Source organism: Narcine bancroftii, chromosome 7 (assembly GCF_036971445.1).
Source record: "Narcine bancroftii isolate sNarBan1 chromosome 7, sNarBan1.hap1, whole genome shotgun sequence".
Taxonomy (NCBI): Eukaryota; Metazoa; Chordata; class Chondrichthyes; order Torpediniformes; family Narcinidae; genus Narcine; species Narcine bancroftii.
Genome location: NC_091475.1, coordinates 43,805,441 through 43,823,108, shown reverse-complemented (window position 1 = coordinate 43,823,108; position 17,668 = coordinate 43,805,441). Strand labels below are relative to the sequence as shown.

Genomic DNA, 17,668 nt, shown 5'->3' with positions numbered 1-17,668 from the left:
CAGGCCTCTGCTTCTACCACCATCGCTGGGGAGCCAAGGCCCGGAACTATCATCAGCCCTGCTCATTCCAGGGAAAAGACCAGGTTGACCACTGTTAATGGCTGCGGCAGCTGGCCAAGGACACAGCCATCTCTACCTGCAGGACTCGGTCAGCGGCCGGCGGTTCCTCGTTGACACTTGATCCCAGATCAGCATGATACCGGCCACAATCATCAAATCCAGGAACCAACCTCATGGACCTCCCCTCCGTGCGGCCAACACAACGGCAATTCGGACGTATGGAGACAAGACTGACCACTTCCAGATCGGCCAACAGAATTTCGCATGGAGGTTAACCATCTCGTCCCTCCCGACTGCCATCCTGGGTGCAGTCTTCCTCCTCGCACACGGGCTTCTGGTGGACATTCGAGGTAGGTGCCTGGTACCTTCCAGGCTGTTCACCTCGACGACACCCGCTCGGAGCAACCGCTGAAAGCCATATTCAGCACGCCCAGACATGAGTTCCAGCAGATCCTGGACGAGTTCCCGACACTCAGCCACAGTTCTCCGCTGCCTCGCTGCGCCATGGGGTGTTCTATCACATCCCCACTCAGGGCCTGCCAGTTCATGCCAAGCCACGCCGGCTCCCGCTTGACAAGCTCCAGGTAGCGAAGGAGGAGTTTTCGCACCTGTTGGAGCTGGGGATCATTCGGTGGTCCGACAGACCATGGGCCTCACCGCTCCACCTGGCCCCGAAAGCCTCCGGCAGCTGGTGTCCCTGCGGAGACTATCGACGGCTCAATGAACCGTTCCTGACCGTTACCCAATTCCTCACATCCAGGACTTTACGGCCAACCTACACGGCGCGAGGGTCTTCTCCAAGGTTGACCTGGTGCGCGGATATCACCAGATCCCGGTGCATCCTGAGGACATACCCAAGACAGCCATCATAACCCCCTTTGGTTTGTTCGAATTCCTGCGCATGCCATTCGGGCTCAAGACCTTCCAGGGCCTCATGGACTCTGTGGGCGGGGACTTAGATTTTGTCTTTATTTATTTGGACGACATCCTCGTCGCCAGCAAGGACTGGGTGCAACACAATGCCCACCTGCATACCCTTTTCTTCCGGCTGGCCAACTTTGGCCTTACCATCAACCCGGCCAAGTGCCAGTTCGGGAAAGAGTCCATGCAGTTCCTGGGCCATACTATCATGGTCGAAGGATCATGCCCGCTGCTGCGAAGGTTGCCGCTATCAGGGAGTTCCCACATCCGGACAGCCTCAAGGGGCTGCAGGAGTTCACAGGTATGGTCAACTTTTACAACCGCTTCATCCCAGGAGCTGTGCGCATCATGCAGCCGCTGTTCGCCCTCATCATAGCCAAGCACAAGACACTCACTTGGAACCCAGAAGCCTGCACTGCATTCGAGGCCACCAAGGCCGCCATGGTCGCCCACCCACACACCAACCTGCATATGGCACTCTCTGTCGATGCCTCCGCCACAGCCGTCGGTGCAGTCCTGGAGCAGCAGATGAATGGACATTGGAAACTGCTGGCATTCTTCAGCTGCCTGCTTCGCCCGCCAGAATGCAAGTATAGTACGTTCAACCGCGAGTTACTGGACATGTACCTGGCAGTGTGACATTTCCACTATTTTTTGGAGGGGAGAACTTTTATCATTGTCAGAGACCACAAACCCCTCACCCACGCACTTGCGACGTCAAAGGATCCCTGGTTGGCCCGCCAGCAGCGTCACCTTTCCTTTGTGTCAGAGTTTACCACCGACATTCGGCACAAGGCAGGGAAGGACAATGTGGTTGCCGATGCACTCTCGCTACCAGCCATCTGCACACTGACACCCGGCCTCAACTTCGACCAGCTCACCTGGGACCAGGAAGCTGATGAGGAGACAAGGGCCCTCAAGACCGCCATCCCCGGCCTGTGTTTCCGAGACCTCCCAACTCTGAGCGGCAAAGGCACCATCCTGTGCGATATCTCCTTGGATACCCTGCAGCCAGTGGTTCCCCAGCAGTGGCGCAGGCAGATCTTCTGTCACATCCACAACCTTTCACATCTGTCCATCAGGACCACGGTCCAGATGGTGGCAGAACGGTTTGTATGGCATGGGCTGCGGAAGCAGATCGTGGGCTGGGCCAGAACATGCACCCATTGACAGACGTCCAAGGTGCACTCAGAGACACCAGGGTGTACAGGAGTTTGAGCACATCCAGGAACGGTTCAGCCACATTCATGTGGACATCGTCGGGCCCTCACCCGTTTCCCGAGGCAACTGTTATCTGTTTACGGTGGTGGACTGCACCACTCGCTGGCCCGAGGCGATCCCGATGCCAGTCGCCTCCACTGACTCCTGCTCCCGAGTACTGTTGCATTGTTGGGTCATCTGGATCGGGGCGCCCAGTTCACATCTGCGCTCTGGGCACAACTCGCCAACAGGTTGGGGATCCAGCTACACCACACCACGGCCTACCACCTGCAGGCCAATATGGACTGGTCAAACGTCTGCACTGCCACCTTAAGTCGGCACTCATGGCCCGCCTCACTGGTCCCGATTGGACAGACGAACTGCCTTGGGTGCTCCTGGGCATCCGCACCTCTCCCAAGGAAGATCTGGAGGCGTCATCTGCTGAGCTGGTCTATAGTGCGCCACTGGCACTATCTGGTGAGTTCGTTAACGCAACCTCACAATCCCCAGCAATCACCGCATGAACTACTTCCTCACCTCAGGATGCACTTGGACTCCTTCGAACCCCCACCGCCATCCAGGTATGACACCCGCCCGTCTCACATTCCTGGTGAGCTGCTTTCCGCGGAGTTTGTTTTCGTTCGGCAGGGCCCGACCGTGGCACCTCTGTAGCGACTGTACGAGGAGCTGTACAGGGTTATACAGCGTTCTGGCTTGATGTTCACGCTGGACTTGGGCGGCAGGCATGAGCTGTTTACCATGGACAGGCTGAAGCCAGCGCATTTGATCCCACCGAGCCCGTGGTCGTCGCCCAGCCCAAGAAGCGAGGCCGCCCGGCAAAAAAGGACATTGGTGCCGGTTCTTGGGGGGGCTGTGTGGCGGCTCACCACAGAGCAGCCGAACCGGCCCCGCTTGTAAGGCACGCGGCGGGGCAGCCGGCCAAAATGGCGCTGTCAGGGGGTTTCCCTTCCTTCCAGCTCGGGGTTCAGAAACCCGCACTTGGGGACCCCGTGATGCCCGGGTGACGTCAGCACCCTCCAGCACGGTTCTCAGCCAGGGAGTATAAACTAGTCTGATCACTGAGCTCAACCCGTCTGGTTGTGTGTGGTATTGCAGGAGCAGTGTAGCCGCCGCTACAAACCCATAATAATGGGTCCTAAAGTAGATAAACTTCACGGTGTGAAGAGAAAGAGGAACACATTGAAACTAAGTGACAAATTTGAAATAATTAAGAAACTATGCTGTGAGCAATATTGTTCTAATGGAAGCATACAACATCGGAAATCTACAATTTACGGTATAAAAAAAGGCCACTGCAGAAAAGTCCATAGAAATGGTTATTAAATTTGTGGAACAGAACCAAACCTTCAGTCTTCAAGGCGTCAGACATGCAGACATGGTGCAGAATAATCTTATCACAAAAGAAATTACAAAATCATAAACAAGATAATGTGCAAAAGTATTTTAAGAAAGTAAAAGATGCATCAAAGCAGTGCAGCAGATGTGTGGAGGCTGCAAGTGTTCCATCTACAAACAGTGCAGCTTCATTCCTCCTCAAATTTTCATTTTAAAAGTACTGCCTGAGAGTCCGGAAAATCCAAACTGACCCAATCACCAAGCAGTCCAGATTTTTGGACTTCTATTGTACCTAATAATCACACAACCAGAAAAGTCCGTACAGCACAGAAAAAAAATGACATTACAACAAACTTAATGTAAACATTATCTGTTACATCATGCAGTGCAAGTATGCACAGTGCATTTAGTATTTTGAAGAGCTATATTCTGCCCAGAATACTGCAAATGTTGTATGCAGCTGACAAATCTTGGAAATAGAAATTTTGAATTCTGATGTGCATGTAATACAGACCTAAATAACACAATTTACTTAAACTAAAGGAGTTAGTCACTTTTCTCCAGGAATTTGTGATTGTTTTAAAGATCCAAGCATGAATTTAGTGCTAGGCATGTGTAAAATGTGACCTGGTCATTAGAGCTGGTTAAGCATGCAACCATGATATTGGGTATGTTAGGCTAGTAAAGGATACGGACATACTTTCAGCAATACCTTCAATGGATTTGGAAGATGTTGCAGCATTGGTGATATTGTTTCAGTGCTTTGAAGTGCCTCTAATATGTGACCATATGATTCAATTGGTCATAAACTTGGTACCTATTTTGGTTTTTGAACAGCACTTCCTCAGTTGACTGAAAGCTGTGCTAACACATTGCAGCAGTAGTGAATTTTGTTCTTGTGTGTGTTAAAGAGAGATACTCCCAACATAAGGAAGGTGAGGACAAGATAGACTACAGATGCTAGAACCTGGAACAAAAAACAGAACTAGAAGAATGTGTCAGAGTCTGAAGGAAAAGGATTATATATTTCGGGTCAAAACTTCACATCAACAAATGGAAAATGATTCATCATGGATCTTGATTATCAAGGGTGATGAGGGCTATATTATGAAACTGGTAGAGGATCTTTTTTGAACTGACATGCAAGACCTATTCACTTGTCCAGTTCACCTGAGTAAACAATGGCTTGGAGCTCAACCTCTTAACATGCACACATGTGCATTGTCTGTGCACTGTAAAGCAATGATTGATGTTGGTGCATTTTTGGGTCTAGGTTGGAGATGCAAAGGTTGGGAAGATTTTTTTGTTTGCCCTGTAGATTAAATTCACCACAGCAGGAAGTTAATTGGATATTGCAACTAGGAAAATGAAAAGAGCAGTTGTGCAATGACATAGCCTTACTTAACCCAAATCAGTACTGGAATTGTGCCTGTAAAGCTATGCTGGTGAGCAAGTTGGGCTGCATGACTTACTGCAACAGATGCAGAATGATTAAGATGTAGAACATTTATGGGTTCTCCATTATCTCTGAGTTGATGGAGCAGAGGACTTTTGTGAGATCAAAATGGCTACTGTATATATATATGTGTAATAGTAAAATTTTGTGGATCAATTTTTAGGGTAAATTTAGGGGGGTTGACTATAAAACGCATATGAATTTTGTCACTTGGATGAGTGAGTGGGTGGCCAGAGCCTAGGCGAGAATCTGCAGTCAGGACGTTGGGAGCTCGGATATGTGGGAGGCCTGGGCCTAGGCAAGAGTCTGGGGGGGGGGAAATATTGACTTTTACAAAATAGATTTTGGGGCCAAAATTAGGGGGTTGACTTTTACACGTGTATACGTTTGGACAAGCTCTCTTCCTTTTCTTTGGATTTGTTAAATGGTGAAAATTATGTTCATTGAACCTTGATGTTCAGGATCCACATTGTGACTTTTGGACAAGCTGAAAGGAGGAATCTTACATGGCTTTCAGTAGGACAAGTTTGTAATTACTATAATTGGAGTGATCACCTTTCCTGAAATCAATCGTGATTACTACATCTCCGAAATCCCCTGGCATTTTCAACTCTTTCCTGACGAGGGAGAAGAGGTCATGACGTTTGACCAGGAAGGCATCTCTACCAACTTTTAATACTTTAGCAGGGATTTTGTCTGCTCCAAAGATTTCGCTGTTTTTCATCCATTAGGGTTAAGGTTATAGTCTTTATAAATTCTTGGGCTGGGATAGTACTGAGATTGCAGCAGATTGATGTTAAGGATATTCATGTTGTTCAAACTAAACCTCCTTGATGACACGAATGGCAGGATTGGAAAGGAACTCCTGGAAAGGCGAGTTTGGCAAGGAAAGTGTAGGGCAGTTAATTCCAGCTCAGTCTTTCTGCTCATGAAAGACTTAGTACACAATCTTGACAAAATGAATATTATACTTGATCAGACAGACAAGATTTTCTTGCACTCAAGCTCAGACAACCACAAAGCCAAAACCCCCAACCCCTACAACATTCACCTGAAGGTTGCACTGGCAATATACGCAGATCACAGCAGGTTGTTTGTTTTGTGTCTCAATAATTAATTCGATCAACACCCTCTATCCACATTTGCCCACATTTTTTTTGTACCGTCCTTATTCATCTCACATCCTTAATTCAGGCTGACATCGTTGGCTCTCTGTTGCCCCCCCACCACCTTTCATTTCTATTTCCCTGTCCCTCTAAAATCACACCATAACTTATTGGGTCATTTTTGATTGATAACGACATGGATTTCCAAGACTTATGAATGCTTTGAGACAGAAATTAGCCACGTGTTGAGAAAAGGGGCTGAATGAATTTGGGGAGTTGAAGGAGTCCGGAAAGTGGCTAGAGAGTTGTTAAACTGCCTCAGAGATTGGAGGAAGCAGATACTGACACAATTTAAGAAAAGGGAGCAAACTCGAGGGACTCAGCGGGCCAAGAAACATCATGGGCAAAATGATTCAATGTTCCGTCGTGGAGCTGGGGGACACGACCCTCGAGCGAGACGGTGCTTCTTCATAATCGCCTTGGCATTGAAGGTTCCTGCCCACCTGCTGTTCATGTGGATGAGTGTGAGTGAGGAGGGTGGGCCGGTCAGTTTCCCTCCTGTGAAACAAGCCACAAGTCCCTTACCTGACAGCGTGTGACGCCCGAAGGGAACGAGCATCACGACCGTCGAGTGAATGGGAGTTTTCCCGGGTTGTTTTTGATTCAGTCACGTTTTCTGTGGAGGAAAGACTCCACAAGGGGGCTGAACCCCCCCCCGGGTCGGCGACGCTCCCCTGCGGAGGTCCCAGCGTCGCCGCGCGCCGCTCCTCCGGGCAGCCGGCTCGGCACCGCCAAGCTGTTCCTGGCTCCCCCCCCACCAAAAAATTCACTTCCGTCACATCATGGCGACGCAGACCGTCCAGGAGGCGAGCAGGCTGGATCTCCGAGCCAAGGACGGAGAGGTGAGGCGAGCGCAGTGCGGTGGGATCGGACAGGGGCGAGAGGGCCTGTGGGGGCTGCACATTGGACCTTCCCTGCGCCCAGGCCGGGACACGGAGGGGGGCGGCCAAAAAGTCATAACACCGGCTGATTTAATCCCCCTCCCCAACACACACACTTCCTCCTCACTCTCGGGGACCAACGTAACTTTTAATGGGGGGGGGGAGAAGGAGATTTCTTTAATTGGCGCAAAAATAGACGGGACTGAAGGCGAGAACCCAAGTGAGGCTCGAGCTGAGGGAGGGGGGAGTTAAAATGGAGAGCAGGTGTTGGGAGGGCACCGCGGACGACACGGCTGTTCACTCACCCTGCTCTCGGCCGATTACCCCCCCCCTCCCCTGCCCCCCGCCCCCTGCCGTGCTGCGCAGAGGGATCCAATGATCTCAGGGCCTAAAGGACCCTCCTTCTGGTGTGGGTGGTTGCAGTCGGCGAGGATCTCCTTCGCGGCCGAACTTGCAAAGGCAGCACCGCTTCTCGGCTCGGTAATTGGAGGGTTCTCCGACCCGGGGGGGGGGGGGGGGGGACGGTGTTTTGTTCTGGGAGGACCTTCAAATGTAGCGCCGACTTTGCTGCTGGCCGCCCTCGTTCGGCGGCGCTTCCGTGAGACCCCCGGCCGCCGCCGCCGCCGCGTGGGGCTCCACATGGAAGGTGGTCCGGATCCGGGACGGGCAGCGGCTGGCGCGGGGTTGTGGGGGGGAGCCGGAGCACGTGGGGACAACATTAACAAGCGGGCTGGAGGGTATTTCCAGAGCGAGAGAACATGCTCTCTGGGGGCTGGGAGAAATAGACGTGTGCGGAGGGAGAATAAGCATCCGGATCCCAGGGTGAATTGCAGGGATGGGTGGTCTTGCTGGTTCCTGGCCATGCCGGACGAATGATCCTTTTACGGGCTTTCGTTTTCTTTCCGCGTTGCTTTAAGTTCTTGGCTGAGTAGAATTTGCGTGTTAAGGTCATGTATCACGCATCAGTTAAACTTGGCAAATTGGTGACAGTTGCCGCAAGGTTTCAGTGCACCCAGGAGACGTGACTCCTGGGTCCTGGATGGAATCGGTCCTGGGTTTGAGGTGCTACTGACTGTCCCAATGTTGCGATGCACGGTTCCTGATCATTTCCTTCTAGTTTTGGAAACAATTTTGCTTTATATATATATTATATATTTAAAACTGAAATAGTGATTTGAGTTGCTGTAATTCTAGAAAGTTAAATACACGAGTTGCTTGTGCAAAACAGATGTGGGGGTGAATAAGATGATGAAACGTCTCTTGAAGAACGAGTGTTGAGATCACGTGGCGAGCTGGAGTTTGTGTCATGTGCAATGTTCGGGATTATTTTTTACTTTAACCGAACGTTTTTCTTTTTAAAAAAAAAAGAAACTATAATATTTAAACTTGATTGAATTAAGATCTGGAGATGATGATGCCAATTAACATCAAAATAACAAACTGTCTTGAGTCTTACAAGTTGATTACATTTACCACCTAAATGGTCATTATTGGGGAGTAGAAGATTTTTTGCAAAGGTTTACAGTATGTCAGAATGTGGCTGGGCACAGACATGAAAGGAAATGCCCTATTTTTCTTTGAGTGTTACCATTTTTTTAAAAGAAAAGCCCAATGAATACTGGGCCTAAAATTAGATTAAATTTGGATTCAAAATGCTGACAAGTTATGAAAGTGGGGTGGGGGGGGGGGGAACGCTTACTATTGGCTGATGCAGGTTTCTTGTCCAGATTAGAAGAGGGATGTGTAAGAGACATCACTCAGTATTGGTGGAGAGTCAAGAGCTATACAGCAGGGGAATGGGCTTTTGCGGCTGACTTGTCCATGCCGACCAATATACTAATTATGAACTCATCCCGTTTCCCTTGTGGCCCAGATCCCTCTGCACCTTTCTTATCCATGTAGCTTTTCAACTTTCTGATTGTACCTGCTGTTGACACTTCTTCTGGTGCCTTGTTCCACATCCCACCGCACTCTGGAAAAATTTGCCCCTCGCTCCCCTTTATCTTTATCCTCTCACCTAACTGTGAAGTGCCACTTTCTACAATTGCTGAGAGAATTCACATCAGTTATACTGACTGCACTTCTCTGTGCACTTCACCTTGTCAGGGTGGAGAAGCTTGTGTGGTCCCAAGAGTGATGCCGTCTGGAGCAATGCCATTGAACTCAAATTCCTTCCTGTTGACTTCAGTTTTTGATTACAGTTTACATGTTTGCTCTGTGAGCTTGTGGGTTCCTCCAGGTAATCTGACTTCCTGTCACATTCCAAACACACTGGTAGGTGAATTGGGTACCTGTCAATTACCTATCGAAGATCAATGACAAAAAGAATCAAGGAGAAATTAACGGGCACAGTGGTGGAAGTTGAAACACTGGGGGCATTTAAGAGACTTTTAGACAGACACATGAACTAGAGTAGCACCCCTATCCAGTTCCGAGCTTTTTACACAGCTTGCGGTGCGGGAAAATGAGAATAATTTCCCAGAATTCAGTGACTATGTTTGTTTTAAAAAAAAAACATATCTATCTCACTTTCAAAAGTTTCTTTTCCTGTGGACAGCCTCTTCCCAATCAGCTTCACTCAGTTCTTGTCTAATGTTGTCAATTTTAGCCTTGGCCCAATTTAGGAGTTTAATTTGTGTCCCAGTCCGATCTATTTCCATAAATATTTTAAAACCATTAGAATCACTGGTCTCAAAATGTTCTGCCACAGATACTTTCTCTGTGATATAAAACATAATTAATAGAAACCGTTGAACAAGTTCTGGAATGTGGTTTTATTTTTTGGAGCAAGGTTTTATAATTTGGTTTTGACTAATGACCAAACAAAAACTTCATCAAGCAGTCCATTTCTGTTCCTTTTTGCCTGTCACAGAGTTTACTGATTTTAAGATGAATGATATAAATGTATTGGGGTGGTAAAATGTCTGAGGGAGGAAGGAATAATTAGAGGCTTGTGAGGAATACAAAATCATGCATGGACATGTTGAGCTGCTCTCTTGTCTAAGCTTTATCACCTATATATGTTAATGTTGGAAACAAACAAGGTCCTTATTCCTTCTATCACATCTTCTGATGCCCTTGACCATTCTTTCTGGCCTGGTTTTAAACAAGGCAAAACTTGCAAAGCATTTCAAAAGCATACCATTTAAGCTGGTGATTGCTTGCTGCTTTTAGTAGATGGGGCCAGTCTGTGCTAGGCCCCTGAACTGCTGAGATTTGTTCCTACATGGAAGGAGAAAAGGGAGCAGAAAAAAATGACGTAGTCCTTGCCTTGAGGGTTAAGGTGTGTTGTGTGGGTCAGAATCTGTGGGCATTTAAAGATTGGCCACGTCCTTTCAATTGAGCTTAAGATCTCAGATTGGAATAATTTCAGAATCCATAATCTTGAACAAGCATCGAAGGATTTTATACCTCTTGATTAGTGTTCCTCTGATGGGTACATATTGTATGAAATGGAGCCTCTCAGGGTAGCCTTTTTGCTTAAATATTACCTTTTTAGACCTTGGATGCTGATCTAGCAGCTGTGAGAAGTTCTCGTTTTTATTGTTAACCCACCTGCTTTGGTAAACAGCTTGCTCATGATGAATTTGCTGATTTATTTATTTTTGTTTTGCTTGGGTGTCATTTTGGATGCAATATTTTGGCTCTTCCATAGTTGCCCTCAAGTTGTGTTGAGCTTTCTTGAGTCACTGGAATCTGTGGTTGGTTATTCCCACACTGAGTAAAGGCCTTGAAACAAATGAACAGTTGGCAAAGCATTTTAATGGTTGGCCACATTGAAGGTTCCAGAACAAATTGTATGCAGCACAGTCATTGAGATACTTTTGGTGAGGAGCTATTGATGTCTCAATAAGATCTTTTTGGTAATGATGATTGAGAGCTTCAGAGTGCCAGAGATAACTTCCCTGCTCAACATGCATGGTCTTGGTTTAACCCTTCATCAGAAATTCAGTATCTCTACTTCTGCAGCATTCCCTCACCCAAACCTTTTATGTGTATGTTTTTTTGTGTGGAAATTGAACCCATAACCTTCTAATAAAAATCTATCGACCTGTGGAGTTTTATGTTGGCAAGACGAGGGGATGGCGGCACATTCCCATTTGTAGGGGAAATGTTGGAATGTTTCAAAGTGGGTTTTTAGAACCCACAAGCTTTGTGTTCAATATTGATGGCATATTTTAATTCCAGATTTTAAAAAATTTAGTTAATATGTATGGATGTCATTAATCTTACCATCTAGTCATGTAATTTGTAAAAAAAATCATAAAATGTGCTGTGATCAGTATATCATGGCCATTTTAGATCATTCCTTGTATTGCTTTCCAGTGTAACTTCCCTTTTAATTCCACTTCTTTTATGTCTTCTGGCGAAAAGCTTTCTCCCAATCTTTTTTTAATCTCATTTGGCCTCCGACCCTGGCTTCAGCACAACATTCTCTGCAATGACTGATCAACATCTTTGCCTCCAATACTACTGTTCGAGTTAAAATAGTTTTGTGCCCAGTTCATTCCCTTGGAACAGCTTTCATCTCTGCTCTCTTAAAGCCACAAAAGTTGTGCCATTTACCAATTTTGTATCGTGCATCTTTGAGCCCTGCTCTTAGCATTCAGTATACCACAATTGCCTTGGAATGCAAGGAAAACTTCTATAGAGTGTTGGTCAAGTCACTGCCTCTTCCACTTCCCCCTCATCCCACATCGTAATTTCTCACTTCTGTTTCTCTCTAGTCAGCTTCTTATGTACTTGTGTTCGGAGAAACGTGTCCTGTTCCCTTACCGTTTGGCACTTCAAACTTTATCTCAGAGTTTCTCCAGTTTTGATGACAGCTATTCAACCTGAAATGTCTCTTGACTTGATGCTTCCTGACTAGCTGAGTATATATGTAATTCCGTTTTGTTTTCAGATGGTTAATGACTGCTTTTGGATTTGGCTAATTATTTCCTGCTTTAATTTCTTTAACTTTCTGTGAGATCTCCTCTGTTCTTTCAAGCTACCAGTCCACCTCCTACCTCCTTGAATGTGTTATCGTCTCCTAAATGTATTTCATTTTTTAGCCAGGGTATTCTTGTTTGAATTCCTTAAATCAGATCTCTGTGCTAGTATCACTCTGTCTCCATACTTTATGATTGACTTTCAAATTGCTTTTTGTGACCTTAATAGCAAAGGCCCATCATAAACCTGGTCATCCAAAAGTTTGTCAGAACCAAGATCTATTTACCCTTCACTCTCTTGCTTGTTGATTCCATTGGGTTCCACTTGAGCAATAATCTTAAAATCTTCATTTTTATTCAAATCTATCAGCATTCTCACCACTTCTTGCATCTGAAAGCTTGCTGAATCATCGCTGAAGTTCATCGCTCTGCTGGAAGCTTCAGGCCCCAAGGTCAGGGATTACCTTTGACTTATTTTTATTTTTAAGATGCAAGTTGTGACCAACTGTAAGTTGTGATCAAAGCTTTTGATCAACTTCTCAAATATTTCTTCATAGGTGCCCAACTTTGTTCTATGAGGAGGTGTGAATTTTATTATACATTTAAGACACTACACAAGTACAGGTTGCTGTGTACAAAACAGATTTGAGTGTGATATAGAGGCAACATTAGAACAATGAATCATTCCAATGTGTAAATCCTACAACGGCAAAAATACGTATGCAAGGATCATTGCTGGTTCTGTCTCAGACGAAGCTCCAATTCTTGTAAATTGATGGCATGTTAATTTTTACAATTTTTCATGGTTCTCCTGAGAATTTCATATGTTTATTTTACCATATTTACAGCTGTATGGTTATTGTTCATTGCAAAGCAGAATTATAATTAATATCAAGCTGCTACTTTCATTACAGAATCTTGATTTTCGGTGATGAAAATCCAAATGACAAGTTGTTCTCTGAGCATATTCTGTTTGACTTGATGAAAGTTTAATGATATTTGTACACAAATGCCAATTTTACATAATTAAAATATGGATCACGTTAAATTTCCATGAATTGGTATGTAAACATTTGATCATTTCAAACATATCTTGTGAATGTGATTGAGTTGGCATTTCGATCTTGATTTAGAATTTGGTTTAAATCCTGCACCAGATCTTGCTCTGGATCTGTGCAGTTACAATTTTGGGCTGAATGACAACAGTGGATGGCTTCTTTGAATTCACTTCCATTTGGTTATTTAAAGATGCACAGTCAAAGCATCTTTATGCTTTGGCATCTCCAATATGCCTTGGCAACACAAGTAATGATGTCTGATTCCATATGTATTTGTGAAAACATCCAGCTTTATCTCATGACCACTTTATCTCTTGATCTCTTCCGTTGTGGACCAATGGTAGTCCATTCTTCAATGAACCATTATGTCTCCCAATTAAACACTGGGTCTGGCAAAAACTATAGTCCTCAAACTGCTCACCAACCAACTTCGTTTTTGTCACTATTTGTATTACCTTGCCCAGTGCCATCCCTGAGCTGCTCTTTGGAATGTGCCACATTTGACTTCAATTGTGGCATGTTGTGCTTTATTACAAAGCGAATGTAATATAAAGGTCGAGAGATCTTGCTACACCTATACTGAGTATTGATGCACTGCACACAGTTTTGGTCTTAGTTAGGGAGGAATTTGTGTTCATTGGAGGTAGTTGATTCTGTTATGGGCCGAGAGGACCCCAACACCCAACAGCAATAGAAATTCACCAAGACAAATGGTTACTTGAACAAAAGTTGCTTTTAATTATCTTTAAACATGAAAACAGGATCAAACTAACTTATTACTATTAACCTAACTTAACCCCCTTCTAATTCTAAGTGCCTGTGTGTGCAAGTTCAGATAAGTTATCTCACAATCCCAAGGAGAAAGATTCTTAGAAGGAAAGGTTTAACAGGTTAGTCCTGTGTTCATTTAAACTTGGAATCATGTCAAGTAATCTAGCTAAAACAGACAAGATTCTTAAGTTGTTTTGCCCCTACGGGATAAACGGGAGGCAGGTGATTTTTTAAAAAAGTATCATCCATTTAAAGATGAGGATGGATGTGAATTTCCTCTGTAGCTTTAAGCATCTTTTCACTATTCTTTCATGTGTTCCTATTTTTGACTGAATCCATAACCTGCCATGGCACGAACCAAGTGCTTTTGTTGTAAAATATCTCCACTGTTGTCTCAGCACATTACTTACTCTTCATGTTTTGACGATGCTGAGGCTTTTCTGACCACCTTTGCTCAGGCTAAATCTGAATTGCCTGACACACAACCCTTGTTGCAATTTGTTCAGGTGTTGCCCTGTTTTCAATGATGTAAGTTTGCTCCAGGCCAGTGACACTAATGAACTGGTGTAGAGTAAACAACATGCATCTCAACATTAAAAAAACAAAAGAGATGGTTGTCGACTTTAGGAGGGCCTGGGGAGATCACACTCCCCTGACCATTGATGGGTCAGGAGCATCAAATTGCTCCGTGTGCACCTGGCAGGAATGAGCCATTTGGTCCCTGGTGCTTCCATTGTCTTTCATGGATCATAGCTGATCATTTGCTTCAGCACCAGTATTCTATACAGGTATGTGCCGCTTAACTTCCATGATATGTTCTGTGAAATTGGGCATTATGTGATGTGGATGTTGTGCGAACACCATATTACAAATATAGCAAAGCTATATGGGATACTGAACTTGCCCAAAATTAAACTGTTTGATTTTTTTTTAACTTTCTAAACTTATGTAATCACTTTCTTCATCTATATCTCACATAATTTAACAAAGAGGATCAGGATCGTCCACATCACCTGTCCTCAACTTGCTCATAGTTTTCCACTGGAAGAGTTTCAGGTGGAATAACCTCCATGATGAACTGTCTCTCTGTAATGCCTGAAGGACCTGGCTGAGGCTCTTGGGGAGGTGTTGGCTTCCTCAGGAATATGTCCAGTGTTGTTGCCCAGTTTGCTTTTTCTTCATAAATTTCTTTATATGCAACAAACTCAGCATGAGCATTCCTTTCTATCAGTGAAAAGTGTTCAGTGTTTGGGTCCATCTCTTCAGCAAATTGTTAGGGTTTGCAAAGACTTTGGCTAACCCCTTAACCGTGAATCTCTTATGCACCTGCTCTTCTTCTGCAGATTCCTTTTCCCTTGCCTCTTCTTCAGTTCCAGTTACATCCATTACATCCTGTGACTGAACTTCATTACAACCCTATCGGACACGTATGCAGTCGAATGTTGCCTGATCGGATATTGAGTGGCATACACCTGTATTAACCCCCATTCTCCTTGATTCCCTTCATACCTGACATTCTTTTGATCTTTGGATTTACAAAAGTTCTTGTAATTTAACATTCTGCATGCTCATGATCAGTCATCTACAAAATGTGGAATGAACATGTTACCATTTTGAAAAAAAATCCCAGCGCTGCCAGAGCAGCTGTAACAGCAGCGCTACTACTGGTGCAGATCCGTGGGAGTGGAGATGCAGCACTGTTCCGCAAGGTCATGCTGCTAGGTTGAGTTGCTATCGGCTCTGAGCAGGCTCTAGGTGGTCTGTTAGCCAGCAGGGTTTTACTTTTAGATCCTGCACAACAGGGTCTGTGCCCAGGTTGGGGGTGCCTGTGCTGGGCAGCACACCATGAGGGTGCAGACTCTGGGGAAGCAGTAAGCTGGCACAATGCACCAGATAGCAGGCTACGGGCTGCTGGAAACAAGCTCATGGGAACCAGTTAGTAGTACTGGAATTCGAGAGGGCGCTGAGGGCAAGAAAGAGACTTGGTCACTGAAGGTTCCTGATGGTATTGGAGGTTTGGACCTAGAACTCGGGCTGCCAATGGTTTGATAGGAGCCTGTGCAGCTGCAAAGGCTGCGGGAGCACTGGAGGCGAATCCATGGTCACGAAGTGCCTCTGGAGGGACTCTAGCTGATCTTTCTCTTATTGTTATGAGTGCTGAGCAATGCTCATGGAGACTGCTTCACAGCAGACAAAAGTTGAAGGATAACATGCATATTATATTTTTATGCATTATTAAGTGACAATAGAAGGAGATGTGAACCTGGAATGAGATGTTAACAGACTGGAGTGTACGGATTGCATTATGTTTTTCCCATTAAAACCAACATTCACAGCATGCAACCAGGCCCTTCAGTACAAGGTGACCAAGCAATCGAGTGCCATTTCCACCTCATTTTCTGTAGAAATGCATCTGATCCATAGAATTGATAAAGAATACATGCTTTCTGGATTGTACCCTGGCACAAGAAGGTCCTTTGCAAATAAGTATCTACTATAGAGGGTTCAGTGGATGCCTGTCTAGTTATTGGTGGGCTGGGGTCGTCACTGTTATTAACGTTGCCTTTGTGCTCTGCCTGCAGCTTTTTAACTTCTGCAATAAATGTTGAGATTTATGAGAAAATGCAATGATTGGGGTGGCACGGTTGGCGTCGCGGTGAGCGCAACGCTGTTAAACTGCCAGCAACCGGGACTGTCTGTAAGGAGTCTGTACGTTCTCCCGTGTCTGCGTGGATTTTGTCTGTGGGGCTCCAGTTTCCTCCCACCGTTCGAAATGTACTAGAGGTATAGGTTAATCGGGTATAAATTGGGTGCCATGGACTTGTGGGCCGAAATGGCCTTTTACCGTGTAGTGTGTTTAAATTTAAAATTAAAAAATAAAATCTTTTTCTGATCAGGTTCTTTGTTGCTCTGTGTACTAAGGGAAGACCTCATTATCAATTGTACCCATTGTTAAGATAGAATGATTTTTTTTGTGTGTTTGTGTGCTTCGAAATAGGTAATTATTCCTATACAGCTCATGTTATAATTTGAAAACAAAAGTGTACTTGATGCATCTGTCCATGGGATTTGTTTAAATTTCTACCTTTGCATACTTTGAGAAAACAAATTATTTTTTATAATGGTCATTTTGACATGGATGTGTCATCTTGAAAGTGAAACCTGTTGCTATTCAGTTCTCATTTTGACTTATGATTTCCAATTATAATTCTCAGCACAGGAATTTCTAGTGCAGAGGACATAAAGATAGGTTCGTCTGAAATAGGCCAGACGAAAATCTAATTTCAAGTAACTTGCTCTAGGTTTCCTTCTCTCAATCTGTCCTCTTCTACTTTGACCAAACTTTTAGTCATCTGTTGAAACGTTTTCCTTTGGTTCATGTCATAGGACACTACACAGAAACAGGCTCTTTTGCTATTTTAGTCTAGGGTGAACCATTTCTATCTATTTATTTATTTATTTTTGCCTAGTCCCATTGACCTGCACCCAGTCCATAGCCCTCCACCCCTCTCCCATCTGTGAACCTGTCCAAATTCTTCTTAAATGTTAAAATTAAGCCCACATTCATGACTTCAGCTGGCAGCTTGTTCCACATCCCATCCAGTTGCTTTGTGAAGAAGTTCCCCCTCATGTTTCCTTTTTCACTCTTGTCCCCTGGTTTGTATCTCACCTACCCTCAGTGGAAAAAGCCGACCTACATTTACTTTGTCTATCCCCCTCAAAATTTTAAAGACTGTATATTTTGGCATATAAGTTGAGTCTTGAAACTGTCAAATATCAGTGGTCGACTAATACACCAGATACAAAAATGAGACCTTAAATTTGACATTTAAAAAAAAAAAAACCACAGTATAGATTCATAAAAGAC

The 17,668-nt window shown here is 45.0% G+C and overlaps 1 protein-coding gene across 9 annotated transcripts in view; it reads left to right on the top strand.

Moving 5' to 3' along the window:
• Window positions 1-17,668, top strand: part of txlng (taxilin gamma) — a 101,821-nt gene that overhangs the window by 12,750 nt on the left and 71,403 nt on the right. Inside the window, exon 1 of one of the 9 annotated variants that reach the window (XM_069889899.1) lies at window positions 6,812-7,001. The exons of 3 other annotated variants lie outside the window; for them this stretch is intronic. Coding sequence is in view for 2 of the 6 variants with exons in the window: in XM_069889891.1 (XP_069745992.1) it covers window positions 7,416-7,520 (105 nt within the window). In the remaining 4 variants the exon portion in view is untranslated. Of the gene's footprint in view, window positions 1-6,811; window positions 7,002-7,400; window positions 7,521-7,664; window positions 7,687-17,668 lie in introns of those variants that run through there. 5 more of the 9 variants (XM_069889894.1, XM_069889892.1, XM_069889893.1 and 2 more) reach the window with 5 other exon arrangements.